The 15,764-nt window shown below is 37.6% G+C and overlaps 1 protein-coding gene across 3 annotated transcripts in view; it reads right to left on the bottom strand.

Moving 5' to 3' along the window:
* Window positions 1-15,763, bottom strand: part of gstcd (glutathione S-transferase, C-terminal domain containing) — a 47,445-nt gene extending 31,682 nt beyond the window's left edge. Inside the window, exons 1-5 of one of the 3 annotated variants that reach the window (XM_058780859.1) lie at window positions 15,645-15,763; window positions 14,843-15,295; window positions 12,811-13,251; window positions 10,123-10,380; window positions 6,046-6,139 (exon numbers count right to left, since the gene is read on the bottom strand). In XM_058780859.1, coding sequence (XP_058636842.1) covers window positions 6,046-6,139; window positions 10,123-10,380; window positions 12,811-13,251; window positions 14,843-15,259 — 1,210 coding nt within the window. In that variant the 5' untranslated portion in view covers window positions 15,260-15,295; window positions 15,645-15,763. Of the gene's footprint in view, window positions 1-6,045; window positions 6,140-10,122; window positions 10,381-12,810; window positions 13,252-14,842; window positions 15,296-15,636 lie in introns of all 3 variants that reach the window. The other 2 variants (XM_058780867.1, XM_058780854.1) reach the window with 2 other exon arrangements.
* Window position 15,764: the final 1 nt, after the last annotated feature.

The following is a 15,764-nucleotide window of genomic DNA, read 5'->3' as shown; positions in this document are numbered from 1 at the left end:
AAAAAAAGCAAATAGCACTTGTAATTTATGGTTCTTTGTGGCCTGATCCAATGTATTATTCAGGACAACAATAGAATAACACATCATGAAAATTAACAAGGACGATCTAAAGGCTGAGAAGAGAGCAAAAGAGATGCTTGTTTCACACTGTAACCAGGCTGTAAATTATAACACCAGCATAAATTAAATTAACCATCAACTGTTGGCACCAAAGCGCTGCATAAGGATAGATATTTATAAATATATATATAAAAAAAACAAACAACGTCCTTCTTCACATAACGAGAAAAATCACATTATCAGGTTAAGAAATTGACACAGATGAATATTCATTAGATGGCATTTTGAAAATAAAAAGACTGCTGTATTGCACTCAAATTCATGACTCAAACATTTCATCAATTAGTGAAACTCATTTAAAGCTCTCAGGAGTGTGGCCTATATTGAAATCGCTACCAAGTTGAAAAAGTGCTGATGAATCTCCAGTTGGGACCAACAAAACTGCAAGCCAGCTTTGACAGCAACATTTAATTGGTATTGATTAACTGAACCAATCTAACTGAAGAAATGGAGGCTCAATTAATCAAACTGAACGAAAAATCGGCTCCTGGAAGGGTAAGTGCCATTTGTAGCTGGCACATGCATGGGGGAAAAAGTGGGACCTACTTCTTCAATTATCTGGTGAATACAGATCATTTTCAGAATCAAAGATTTGGCTCACTTTCAATCCAGGAGTGTGAATTTGAATTGAATTGGCCACAATCCACACACAGTTGAATTGGAATGACAGGAGGAAGAACCTTCTGAAATGCAATTATTAATAAATGTAATGCATTCTGGGAAATTAAGTGTTCTTATACCCTGATGCACAAATTAAGTTAATTTTTATTAAATATGATGAAATATTTAAACAAAATACTAATTAATATACCTGTAGGGTCATCCCAAATATATTGTATATATAAAAAGACTTTTAAATCCATTTTCGAAACTTAAAAAAAAAGGCTTTTTCAAGCAAACATTCAAAGTTAAAAATTAGTTATACGAGTTTCTATTTATTTTAATTATACATTCTGATATTCAAACTGGAAATCCACATCATGTTTGTAATTTTAAATTTAAGAGCTGAAGTGGAATTTAAAAGGTATTTTCAATTCAACTCTGAATGGTGCTTTGAGAAGCGAGAGCACCAACACTGACTAATTCAGGTATAAGTCAAGCTACAGTAATTCTTCACAATGCTTCTAAATGTGTTAATACAGGCAAGCCACTAAAGTGAGCAATAATGGGCAAAGCAGCATGTAATCTCTGCCTCAGACTGCACTGCCACAGACCACCTGATACAAATTGCACACAAAAAAATGTCAAGAACAGATTAAAATCTAACTAACGAGCTTCTACAGTTTCCAAGTTTCAGGGTGCATAGGTTATTTTGAGTCACCAAGAAACAAAGTCATGTCTGCAAGGTTGCTACAGGGTCGCATGCCAGCCTCGTACTGTGCTGATCACTTTTATAAGTCAGCCAAGAAGGTCTCTTCTTGTCTAAAAACCAGTACTGACCGAACGTTTGCCAACTGTCAAAGTCTAGCTCCTTAAGATGAAACAGCATGTGTCTTTGAGGTTTAGAAGTCATTTCTAAGTCATTCAATCATGTGACTGAGCAATAATGCTTCTTTGAAGGTTCTGTAGGCTTTCATTTGACCTTCCCTCCTCTATGGCTATAAACTGTCTAGAGGTGAAGCATTTCAGACAAGTAGCTGCCAAAACAGGCAGACGCGTCCGGAATGCACCTCCCATGTAAACGGCCCCTTCCCACATAAACACACTGGAGTGTCTTAATGCTCAACAGGGCTGGTGTTGACAGTGGAAATGAATTCACATTCAAGGCACCACCACCAACCACGTTTCCCAGGTGGCCCCCGGGGCTTCTCTCTGCTCTGTAGTGGTGACAGCGACTAGTTCTCTCTCCTGCTCTCGACAAACTGCATAATAGACACCCTGGCAATGCAATCCTCCCACAGACTGCCCTCAATTTAAAACAATATTTATCAGCACTCCGGAGGTGGTTTGCAAAATGTGGGTGGTAGTTGCGGTAGTCTCACAAACGTCTAAATATTTAGCTAAAATGGCTCCCAAAGAAAATGGTCAATAAATAAAATTCATTCGCTGCCTTTTTGGGAATGGAGCGTGTCAAATTTCCAAAAACTCCAATGCCGAAGCCAATCTCTCAAATGAAACAGGACTCTGTAATCTTGTCCATACGACAGCTCCTCTATAGACATGCCCACGCACCAACATCTTATCCAATGACGCACACATTGAAACTAACACACCCTGAAACAACTAATTGCGGGTAAAAATATTACAAGAGAAGCACTCTGAATGTTCTATGAGAACATGGTGTTATCATCATAACACGCATAGTGGGAAAATCATGCAAGGATAATGTTTAGTCCGACAATGTGAAGGGGCCTAAAACAGTGCCTTGAGGCACTCCTACAATATCTTCTAGTTAGGAGCTCTACTGACTAGCACTTAAACATCAGGAGACCATGTTTTCCTTTGTGTGGGAAGGCAGGATCTGCTGACTGCACATCTAAATGTCTGCTTGAGTAATCTGGTTTTAAAGTTAAGACACAGCAAATCAAGAGTCAGAGCTCTGGGCGGCACAGGCAGACTGCTGAAACACTTTCTCCAACAGTTGCCGACTATGACAATCCCATAACAATGGAGCTTGTCTTCACTCCACAGGTTAGCTGACTGTTAAAAGACAACAGGAGCGATTAGTGGAGCACTGTAGTGATAGAGGATTCGTAACAAACAGCAGGACATACAGGCCTCTCTGTTCTTACACCTTCTCTCTGTTACCGCTCATGAATTCAGCACTTGAAAAGACATTAGAGGGAGGCATGTGTGGGCGTGTGCTGACAGACAGAGCTACTATAGTAAAGGAAAAGATGGTACCAAATAAAAGCGACATACTTTTGCATGTGGGGGTTCACCTAAGTGCCTATGTTCAGAGTGTGTCTTGTTCTCAGAACTGTTTTCTCTGAAGGGCCCTGCATTAAAACACTAGAAAATCAGCAGCAGAAGCAACATGACTCATGGACCATCAAAATGTCCAGGGAATTTGTTCTTCTCAGCACATTGCAGACAATCATTTATACTCTTTCGGGAGTTCATCTCGGAAACAGAGTTTGGTGCAAATGTGAACAAAGCAATAGAAGTTCACTACAGAAAAAAATCTCCTATAAAAGCCTCAAATAATAAGCAGTCTTAGAATGCAAGTGGAATATATTCAGTTATTATTTTGAGAGAAACTAAAAATCATGAAACTCTCCTTCGACCCTGGCCTATGCAGGAAAAAGGAGTTACTTCGGACTTACAGTACAATACACTGAATATACGTCAAATGGGCTAAAAGAAACTCAGAATTAAACCATTTCCAAACCTGTATTTCTATTTACTCATTGCAAAACAAAAAGAAAAGAATGTTCATGCTGCTATCTTCTATACAATGCAATTTTGGGGCTGTCAAACACCAAAAAGGAAAAAAAAAAAAAATAACATTAGTAGTCCATATACAGTCATGGTCAAAAATATCGGCACCCTTGGTAAATATGACCAAAGGCATTCACAAAAATCTAACCTTTCACTGGATAATAAGAATTTAAAATGGAGGGAAATATCATTATGAAATAAATGTTTTTCTCAAATACACGTTGGACACAATTATTGGCACCCCTAAAAATTCTTATGAGTAAAATATCTCTGAAGTATATTCCCATTCATATTCACAATTTTGAGCACTCCAGGGTGATTATGAACATGAAATTATCCAGCCGTGGCTTCCTGTTTCACAGAAATATAAATAGGAGGGAAAACAAAGCCCAAATTCCCTTAATCATCTATCACAATGACAAAAACCAAAGAATATATTTCCGATGTGCAGCAAAAGATAACTGAGCTTCACAAATTAGTGAAGTGGCTTTAAGAAAAGAGCAAGAGCAGTGAAAATTCCCATTTCCACCATCAGGGCAATAATTAAGAATTTCCAATCAACATAAAATGTTAAGAAACTGCCTGGAAGACGACGTGTGTCTATATCGGCCTAATGCACGGTGAGAAGGAGAGTTTGAGTGGCTAAAGACTCTCCAAGGACCACAGCTGGAGAATTGCAGAAAATAGTTGAGTCTCGGGGTCAGAAAACCTTAAAAAAAAAAAAAAAAAAAAAAATAGTCAAATAGCACCTACATCAACACATGCTGTTTGGGAGGGTTTCAAGAAAAATTCTCCTCGCTCATCCAAAAACAAACTCCAGCATATTCAGTTATCAGACACGACTGGACCTTCAAATGGGACTGGCTTCTATGGTCAAATCTTATAATGGGCCATGTTTGGATCTTCTAACCGTACAGTAATCCAAACACAAACCTCAAAAACAACACAAAAATGGGTAACTGAGCACAAAACCAAGCTTCTGCTATGGCCATTCCAGTCCTCTGACCTGAACCCTATAGAAAATGAGTGGTGAACTGAAGAGAAGCACCAACAAGGATCTGGAGTGATTCTGGATGAAGGAATGGTCTCTGATCTCGTCAGGTGTTCTCTAACCACATCAGACATTATAGGAGAAAATTTAGAGCTGTTAAACTGGCAAATGGAGGTTTCAAAAAGTATTGAATAAAAGGGTGCCGTTAATTGTGGCCAACGTGCATTATAGAAAAACATTTATTTCATAATGATATTTCCCCTCATTTTAAATTCTTATTATCCAATGAAAGAATAGATTTTTGTGCATTTTTAAATAAAAGAAAATGAGACATGATGGCTAGGCACCTAGCTGAAATAAAATAAGTAAGTTTTTTTTTTAATGTTTTATTTCAGTTAATATTTATTTTATGAAACATACACACACACACACACACACACACATATACATATATATATATATATATATATATATTTTTTTTTTTTATAATTCAAGTCTTAGTTTTTATTTTAGTTTTAGTTAATGATAATAACACTGCAAAGGATGCTCTACCCTCCATACATATTTGAGATAGGTACATCTTTTCAAAATCTTGCCTCAAAAAGCAGGGAATTAGGAACTAATTTTCTTAAGCACAAACTCTGACATCCCTTGTATTTGTTTTTTTGTTTTGTTTCTTTCTTACCAACCAACCAGAATTGTATGTAGTCTTTTGACTCAAGTAAATTATACTCTCAGGGGCGTGGGTCGATGAGGATTGTTCCCAGACTCTTTAAATGAACTGGATTTCTGTCTCTCCACAGAACTCACTTGATGGTCTGGGCGAGGTGATTGGCATCTAGCTCATTCCAGGTGAAAAAACAGCTGCCTGCTGTTCAAGCTAGTTAAGACCCCAGAGCACATGACACAGGATAGGCGTGAATATTCTCCGCTCAAAAACACATTTCTATAGGTATGGCAACAATTTACTTTCAAAAAGACAAAGCAATGCATAGATGTAAGAGACAAAAATGTTCCAAAACTGTTTTTAGATTATTCATTCTATGCCCATCAATCCTAGACATTAAATATGTCACTACATCAATTGTTGAAATCATATCAAAGCCAGTTCCTTTGTAGGCACTGTGTGAAGCAGCAACAGCTGAAAATGAAATCAAGGAAACCAAGGAAGCGCAGCAATACTGTTATTTCTTTGACAAGTATATTACCTGTCAGGCATAGTGGATTACAATTTCAAATGTAAAAAAAAAAGCAGGAAAACAATTCTCAACATCCTTATAGGATTGGCTGATGGAAATAAAACAAAACAAGGTTTTATTGACACGTAGAGTAGAGAGAGACAAGGAATAAATGAGAAAAAAGGGGAAAATACCTCTCTTTGTGTCAATAAAACCTTTTTTGTTTTGTTTAAATGCATGGGCTGCATGACTACCAAAATAGTTCTACACAAATATTTCAATATTATTTATGAATAAAAAAGACGCTTATCGCAACTGGCATGTTAAGAGTGAAGGGTTGTGTTGCACTCGTGTGGAAAATACACCCAAGGTTACCTTCAGTGGGGTTGACAGCTGCCGGTAGGCTCTCCCAATCAACTGTCCATGAAGGGCAAGGGTGAGCGGCATAAACAGCGTCTATCCCATTCTCCTGCAGGACAAAAGAACATATAAACACAGGTTAAACCATAGACTACTGACAGAAGCCTCCAGGCAACAGCGTTTTACTAAAGCTGACCACTTTTCACACCCGAGACAAGGTGGTAATTAAATCAGGAACCTGTTACGGAGCAGTTCATCCCACTTTAGAAACTCCTTTAAAGATTGAAGGTCCTATAATTGATTTTACATTTTTCCTAGTTGGTACTTAATCATCAAAGAGACCTACATGAATGGTTAAAAATGTGTGCTATTTTGATTATTCCACATTGAGAATATGAGATGTAAACCAAATACTAATACATGCAATGCTACAGACACAGAAGTAAATATATGGTGTTGTGTGGGGGGACACTATAGGGTACTTTTTTTTAGTAGCAATGACAAATTTTCACCAGTCTGGCAAGTTGAACTTGTTCACCAGTTTAGAATGAAATTAACCTGAACTACCAAATAAACTCATGTAGACAGAGTGAGATTGGTGTTAAACCCTCTAGGAAATGTTTTTTTTTGTTTGTTTAACAAAACATATAGACAATAAGTAATTAAACGAATAGTTAAAAAAAAAAAAGGATGTAAAAGAAGACTAAAGAATCAGACTAAAGAAAAAGACAGTCTATGGCCGTTTATAAAACGGAAAGCAATGTACAAAAACAAAAACCCAGTCTAACAATGGACTGCTTTCTAATACCCCTGCAAAACTGAATATCTCATTATTTCATATTATACAATTTCTTTAAAAAAAAACAAAAAAAACTGATTTCTCTTCTTGAAAATGTAGGCACATTTTTAATTTATTTGTACTTTGCAATGAACACTTAAGAATCTTGCAAATGATTAAAAATCATTCCAGATGGTCCTGATTGGTCAAGACAACATTCCAGACATGCTAAAATGCACAATATAATTCACAAATATAGCTAATCTGCTGCATGCCATGCCTAAAGACACACTTTAGCCACACCTAAATTCACAAGCCGTATTAATTCTTGGAGCTTGTGAGTTCTCTTGGTTACTGATTTAGAATAGGTCTCGTTCTGGTTGTTAAACAGTAGCTAGTGATGGTGCATCTCTGTTTGCTGCTCTGTCATTACAAATCCAAGCTGGCCATAAGGTTTGGCTCCGCGGATGAAAATGTCATTTGCTCTAAAGCAATGAGCCACCAGCAACAGCTGCAGAGCAGACCTAAAGCAGAAAGCACGCAGCCTGGAAAATCCCAGTGGACTGCTATGCATTAAGAGAGCCTGCTGAGCTCCAACTCATTCACACACACCAAATTGATATCCACTAGCGTGACGGGAAATATCTGATTTATAGTTGCTGAATGCCAGAGGTGGCAAACACCAAACACACACACACAAGAAAAGCTGGAAGTGAAGTTCTGCAGCAGGCCTGAAAACTCGACGGCAGCTGTGTGTTTTTATCACCTGCTGGGGACCCGACTGCAGCATTGTGGTCTGGGGCAGACAGAAAAGAGACCCAGCATTGTTACTCTGTTTGCCTCTCCTGTGGGAGTCGTACAGCAGAAGTGTATGAGACCACTGCGGGCTCTTTACTCATTATCGGCAGATTTCTGCACCGATGAAGTGTTGTTGGAGTTTGTGGGCTGTTTAGATGCTGGGTAAATCAGCAGGTCTGCTATGGAGTTGGTGGGAAATTGAATAAGCAGGCAGAAGACTGCACAGAAGGTTATGGACTGAATCAGCGGTTCCTCCTGGGAAAAAGAGAGCACTCATCAGGACACAGTAATGATGTCACAAGCTGAGCTTTCCATGAAATACAGCCTTATGGGTGCATTATTATCTGGAAAGGTGAGGAAACATGGGGGTCTGTGACTACAGCAAGTGATTCATCATAAAGAAACAACAACAACATTAAAAGTGCTGCATTACAAAGTTGTAAAACTGGTGGGAAAAACACAAACTAGTACAAATTTAGAGGGGTAAAAACAGCCCTTAAAAAGTATACCGGCGGTACCATGATAAAGCAACATTATCAGATGGTAATACCAAGGCATTTTGATACTGTATATACTGGCCCCGATCCAGTTTAAAGCACTAAATCAACTGCTTTTAATATCTTTCTTTAAAATAAAAGCCACTTGGAACTTTTTGTTATATAATGTATATAGTATGCATACTTTTTTAAGTGTGATGTAAATTTATTTTTTACCATGATCAAAGAATATAGCATGGTAAATGGCCAAGAACAGGTGTGCTATTAGTTTTTCTTGTTGCACAAGAAAGAAAAGCACCTTGGTTAATATAGTTAAATGTTTCAGATGTGTAGACGCTTGACTGACTTGCTATACGATCATTATGGATCTTTTTGTTTAAGAACAAACTTCATCTTACACTTATGGTTAAACGTTAGCCCACCTTTGAGGACAAACGTTCTTGAAAAACTGATCTCCTGTTTGTGAAGAGAAGAAAAATGGAATTAGGTGAACTGTGAGAAAAGAATAATTTCTTTCACAGTTTTGTTGTAATCCATCACTATTAATTAAATGAAAACATGTGGGGTGCTGGTTTCTTAAAGATAATGAAGATAAATGAATCTGGTACTTCTTTTTAAAATAAAATGAATGAACCAAAATATGAAACTCGTTTAATTGTTCTCTTTTTAATCAAGGAAGACTTGAATTCTGACTCATGAGAGCCATTTAATTTCAAGGCCATAATACCAATTCGTTCTCAACAAAAAAAAACAAAAAAACAAATCCTAATACTTAATACCTAGTTATACTAATATTCAAAAGTTTGAGGTTGGTAAGTTTTTTTTATGTTTTTCAAAGGCTGCATTTATTTGATGAAAAACAGTAATACAGTAAAATATTACTACAATTTAAAAGAACTGTTTGTTATTTGAATATATTTTAAAATGTAATTTGTTACTGTGATGCAAAGCTGATTTTCAGCATCATTACTCCAGTCTTCAGTGTCACATGATCCTTCAGAAATCATTATGATATGCTGATTTGCTGCTCAAGAAACATTTATTATTAATCAAAGTTGAACGACTAAATAGTTGAGCAGCTGCAGAATTTTTTTTGTAACAATGCAAAATTCTGTACTGTGTCTTTTGATAAATTTAATTAAACTTTGCTGAAAAAAATGTAGTGTATATATTGTAAAAATACTGAACACTGTGCCCATGAAAGTTCTTTTAAAAATCTAGTGGGAAAATAAACAACTAGGCCTATTCAGTTCAACAGTTTTTGGAGTATATAAATTGTGAACATAGCGATTATATTAATTATGATGATTTACAGTCTGCAGAAGTGTGAAGAACTACAAAATTCATATTTATTTTCTTCAATATCTTATTTTTACGAAGAAAAATAAGCAAATGTGCACTGAATTTGTGTTTCTCATGTTTTTTGATCTGCTTAAGCATGAAATTAGATTATGTGATCACATTCATTTCTTTTTAAATGAATCTCATGAATGCTTTCTTTTATTTACGGATTAGAACATTTCATGATAAATGTAAGCATTTCATTATACGTTAAGGTTTATCTGTTATAACCCTCCACATATTCTTTACCACAACTAATGAACGTCAGACACACAGCTGAAAGAAATCGCAGCGTTTGTCGGAGTCAGACAGCCCCGTAATACCAGCCTCCTTAAAGTATCAAGTGGCTGGGAGTCCCATCAGTTAAGAGCGAGTCAGTACGGCTGCTGTTCTGCCTCGCTGGAGTGCATAAATCCTTTATCATCATGGTTCAGGCCCGCAGTGGCACACAGGGCTGCCGTAAAGGGACGAGAGCACAGCACTGAACGTATTGAGAGCAGATCGCTGTTTAGGGATTATGTGAGTTCGCCACTGACAGGTTTAGTGAAGTGGCAAAGAGAAGCGCTTGTGCGCGGCATGTGTAATCTCCTTCCGTGAGCGGGAAGAGTTAGGGAAAGAGGAACGAGGAGAATAAAATAAGAGAGCGGGAGCAGAAGAAAGTGAGTGAAATTCAATTACTTGCAGTTTGGTGAGAGTTGGCCGCGGGCCCCCGATGAAGGGCTCTTGCTTGAGTTTTGGCCCTTCCTGCTCTGCTCCACTGGGTCGTGGGGCCTCCAGCTGGGGAGGGCAAGGGTCAACCGTGCTGAGACTGAGGAGGGCCATCCCACAATCCTTTGCGGACCTCAGTACGCTGGGGAGCTCCTGTACACGCTGATACCATCTCAGCAGCAAGGGGAGATTGGAGAGGGTGGAGGGGGTGTGCTTTTGGAGGGAGATCTGGAACGCAAAGACATATATTATATTGTAATGTATTGTAAAACCAAAAATTATTCAGACTCCAGATATAATTTTTGATATATTTTTTTTACTAGTGGGTGCAGGACACTATAGTTCATTTATTTAGTGGGGATTGCAAAATAAAGTAAATTATGGCATTTTATATCCAAAAATTCTTCATACAGGGGACTACCAGTAAAATTGATAAAAATTTGGGACTAACAATTATGCAGACATTTTGACCTGACCTTATGCGACCTTTAGCGTAATATATTATATATATATACACACACGCACACACAAACAAATGTTTATAAATAAATTAATAATATTTTTTGCAACGCTGCAATACAAAACATTCAATCTTTAGAACAGTTCTATATATGGTCATCATTTTCTGCACATGTATATTAATGAATTATTATATATGTATTTTTGTGAGATTCAAAAAAACTGAAATCAAGATCTAAAAAACATTCACAAGTTTAAGAGTAGGTCACATTTCAGGAAACAATGTACAATTGTTATGGCAAATGGGCGAGACAGCAGGATCTGCGTGTATGTTGTGCTCCTGTGGAGTTTTCTAAAAAGCGTGAATGCATATTAAAAAATGCACACTGACAGCGAGGCGCTGTGATTTAAGTAACCCATCAAAGTGTTGTGCCCACTGAACCGAGATCAGCTCCAGAGCTGTGACGCTCCTATCATCGCTCCGCAGAGGAAAGACGGAGAGAAAAGGATGAGGAGGACAGAAGGAGGGAGACATGCTAGACGGAGTGTGAAACTAGGAGGCACCGATGCGCCACTGACCACAGAGAGCCAAGAGCGAGAGAACGACAGGAGGAGAATGAACAATGCTGAGAGGAGAAAGAAATGGATGACAGACACACACAAACTTCACCTCAAAGACACACCACAGGGTTTCAGAAGGGACAAAGTCTCTATGATATTTTGCTCCCTAGCTATCACTTCAAACTGTACGTCTGTGGTGTGGAGGTCTATGTCTAGAATAAGCTTAATAGGTTTATAAAGAAAATAGTATGTTGGTTTTATTTAAAGTGCCCCTATTATGGGTAATGAAAGGTTCATATTTTGGTTTTGGGAGTCCCCAACAACAGGTTGACATGCATTCAAGGTCAAAAAACACTTTAATTTTCTTATAATATGCATTTATTTACTTATTAATAAATATTTAATAAGTATAACATTTACTTATTTGCACCATGACTCCAAAACGATTCGTTCAAAGATTCATTTTTCCAAACCCCTCCTTTGCGTGACGCTAATCTGCAGTGATTGGTCGATTACATTTAAAGCAGTGTTTGTGAACTTTTACCGCTCCAAAAGCAGCACCTAGTGGCAAAGAATGAATTTGCATTTTCATTCAGACCAACACGAAACTACATTTTTAAGTTTATTGGGAAACTGACTCACGCAATTTGCAGTGAGTTGATGGTTGCTAAAATGTTCTTTTAGCATGATTTGCTTGTTTTCGGGTGTCTGATTAGTTAAGATTTCTCTGCAGAATCCTAGGTAATGTAGTTTTCACCAGACAACTGAGTCTGACAACTTCATAAAAAAAAAAAAAAAACATATACCATTGATCAATAACCTCACAGCAGCCCTGACTTTAAAGGTTTTTAAGTTTTCATTCAAAATCAAATCAAAAGAAAACAAATGGGATTTTTCCAGAACTGTTATACTGTTAGAAATTAGTCTAATAACTGTATGCAGTGGAGGATTCTGATTGGCTGTCAGTGATTTCATACTTCATCAGCTGGAGAAAAAATATGTTTTGAAAGTGATTCCAACAATATTGTTCCTTTGTATCATTACCAATATGGCTGTGGTGTGGACTTCACTATTTTCGTAGAATTAGAATGATTAAAACTTCATAGTTATATTGTTATTGTTTGGCAGGCGATATATAACTGCAGTAATGCTGTCTACTGCTTTATTTTATTAGTGTCTCCACCAACAGATGATAACATTCTGACTGTTATCCTCTGTTGGTGTAGACACTAATGCAGTTATCCTTATAGCTATCATTCTTGATGAGAACAGGCCTTTATTAAAACCACTGCCACAGATTTTCTGCTTCTCAAGAGTAATAGTCTAACAAACACTGGTGTCAGACTGCGTCAAGCTCTTAGACTGAAAGAGTTCAGGGACATCAATCTAATTCACCGTCCCACGCAACACTGATCCATTTCAATTGCAATAGAAACTACCGGCCTTATTTAATGCAAGGCTGTGAGAATCACCTTGAAGTAGGAGAAGTCAAAGAGGCACGAGAGACGTCTGTGTTTGATATAACTTGAAAGCACCTGTGAGCCTACTGCTAAAATGAATGAATGACTGGCTCTCTTTGTGAGGAATTGTGATTTATAAGTAATGAGATAAAAACTGCTCTCGATTTGTTTGTTTTACCAGGTATTGATGGACACAGGGCAGCAGGACAACATCAGTGAGAGTGAAATAGAGCCCTTCTGCAAACACATGCTCCAGCTCTGGCAGATCTGTGGTCTTGACTTTCCTGATGTCAGAGTGCTCCCTGGTGGAGGGAGCAGGAACTGCATCTGTAGAGAGCTTCTCCAGAGCAGCACTGAGCTCAACACTTGGATGCGATTCATTTGGATGACTCTCCGTCTCTGTATTAGGGCCTTTTAGTTGAGAATCGCCCTTCTTCTGCTGTTGTAGCTTCTGTCGGCGTATCTTGTCATCATTGTGGACCTTGACGGGTTCCCCTAACCTCTGTTCTAAGTTCAGGATCGCAGCAGGAAGTCGACACATCTGGTCTTCAGGGTTTCGTAAGTGTTGCTCCACTGCAGAGGGAATGTCCAGCTCACACAGTCTAGTCCACTGACTCACCTGAGAAGCAAAGACAGTTAGAAATCAGTTAATAACCGATAAATGTGATATGTACGACCCATGAATTATATGAATGGATACTGTGACATGCCTTTGTAAAGTTCCAGAGTTTCACATGATTAAGCAAACTAAGAATGTACTGATATTGAAATTGTACTAATACCGAAAATCCGATAACCATTGACATATCTGGTCAATAACTGATAAATGTCTGATGTTACAAACTGATACTATTTTGTTAATAAATTTAAATAATTAAAGCACATAAAAAGGATTACCTTTTTGCCATAATTGATAACTATCCCTTTAAATTAGAGCTGGATAATTGTTATTAATCTTAAAACAAGCAGAAACAGTTAAATATGCAAAAACGGCAGATGCAAATATCGGTTCACATATATTGTTCATCTCTACAGTAAACAACCAGTGTTATTTTAGCATTATTTACATACAATTATAGTATTTATTTATAAATATTTTGAATGAGCTTTTATTTTATTTTTTTTATACTTCTATATTTTTCGATTTTCATTTACACTGGTCTTTTAAGATTTAAAAGTCTCCTATGCTCATCAAGGCTGCATTTATTTGATCAAAAATACATTAAAACAGTAATATTGTGAAATATTATTACAAATTAAAATAACTAGCTTCTATATGATTATATTTTAAAATGTAATTTATTTCTGTGATGTAAAGCTGAATTTTCAGCATCATTACGCCAGTCTTCAGTGTCACATGATCCTTCAGAAATCATTCTAATATGCTGATTTCGTGCTCAAGAAGTATTTCTTCATATCAATATAAATTCATAAATTTTTTTATGCTTAATATTTTTATATGTTTTTTTTCTTAAATATTTCTGTTTAATTTATTTTGGTTTTAGAGTTTTTGCAATTTACTTCAACTTAAAATTACATTATTTCAGTTAGTTGCCAAGGCAACATTTTTCATTTAAAATTTCTCAAAGTTTAAGTTTTTCCATTTGATATTTCTATTTTATTTATTTTCACTGACTTTATTTTAATTACTAAAAACAATTTTAATAGTTTTATTTAACAATAACAACACTGTACTCACTGTAAAGATACAAAAACTCCATATTTGTTTCTCTGGTTCTTATTTGTTGTCCAAATCATCCGATATGCCCCATGGCATATATTGAAGTTGTCATAGGCTGACTGACACAAAACTTCCCAAAATGTCTTTAAAAACACGCTAATAAAAAATTGCCTCAAGGTATTTTCATACCAGAAATGTTGCTAATATCCGACAGACATGACTGAAATAGGTGTCCTGGGACATCACACCTGTTCCACTGACAGCCCAAGGCTCTAAAGCAGCTAAAAAACAAACAGGATAGCAACCCAAGTTTGTTTTTGCTCTGTTATGCCTTACAGCTGCAAACACTGAGCTCAAACATGTGACTGTGTGATTCTGTGATGCTGAACTCCAAAATTTAAGTGATTGCGCCTGTCAAAACATGTCAACATGCTTGTCACCCTACAGCTACACTATTAGTTCACGCTTTTGACTACTCAATGAGATTTTAAGCACTTGTCCTCCGGTTGTTTTAGATCTGTAATCTCACCTCGGCGCAAGCCTTGAGACAGGTATTCTTGAAGCCCAAGAGTGACGCCACATCCCTGCGGCCTGGCATCAGCTGGCATGCTCTCTGAATGATGTGTCTCAGTACGACAGCAAGGCCGGCTCTGCAAAAGCAAGCACCAGGCTCCAGCGCAGCCGGAAGACGGCACATCCTAACCAGCCCTGGCAGCTCGTCCCTCCTCACTTCAGAGACCGCCAGACCCCCGGGCACCAGACCTGACAGGGACGGCAGGATATCTGCTTGATCTGTTACCAGGTAGACGTGGAAAGATGAGCACTCTGTGTAGGACAGGAGGAAGAGGACGATAGAGGAGTGCAGGGGAAGACACACGGCTCCGTTAACAGTGGTCACCTCCAGATAGAGGCTCTCTCTGTCTTTTTGTGGCTCGGTTTGCTTCATTCTGAAAGTCTAGTGGAGGGGAGACCACATGAAGAGCTTGAAATATGCAAAAGAAAAGAATGGACACGTTAAAATGTAAAATCTGAACGTTTAGGCAGCATAATGCCAGGGACAGGCTTTATTATCAGAGTGAATGTCTGGAACAGTTACAAACAGATGTCAAATCATGTCAGTGAAAGTAAATGTGTTTAACTATGTACCATGAATTTTTGGTGCAAAAAACAATTGCACATACATGTACAGTAAATGGTCAAACAGTCTTTAGCTGTATTTTAAGTCACTTAAGTTGACTCGGTTTTCCGTGGCGTCCCGACATCACTAAGCACAACAATGAGTGAAAAATGACAAAAGAAATGACAAAAGAATGTGAAATGTACCTACGTACAGTGTTTGAATTGAGCAAAAAATCCACTAGGAAACACATGCGAAACTCTCGGTGTTACATTAATAATAGTCCGACTGTAAACCGACAAGCGCGTTTGAGTTCCGCCATCAACGCCTCACT

The sequence above is a fragment of the Onychostoma macrolepis genome, chromosome 01 (genome assembly GCF_012432095.1).
Source record: "Onychostoma macrolepis isolate SWU-2019 chromosome 01, ASM1243209v1, whole genome shotgun sequence".
Taxonomy (NCBI): domain Eukaryota; kingdom Metazoa; phylum Chordata; class Actinopteri; order Cypriniformes; family Cyprinidae; genus Onychostoma; species Onychostoma macrolepis.
This window is presented reverse-complemented; position numbering and strand designations above follow the sequence as displayed.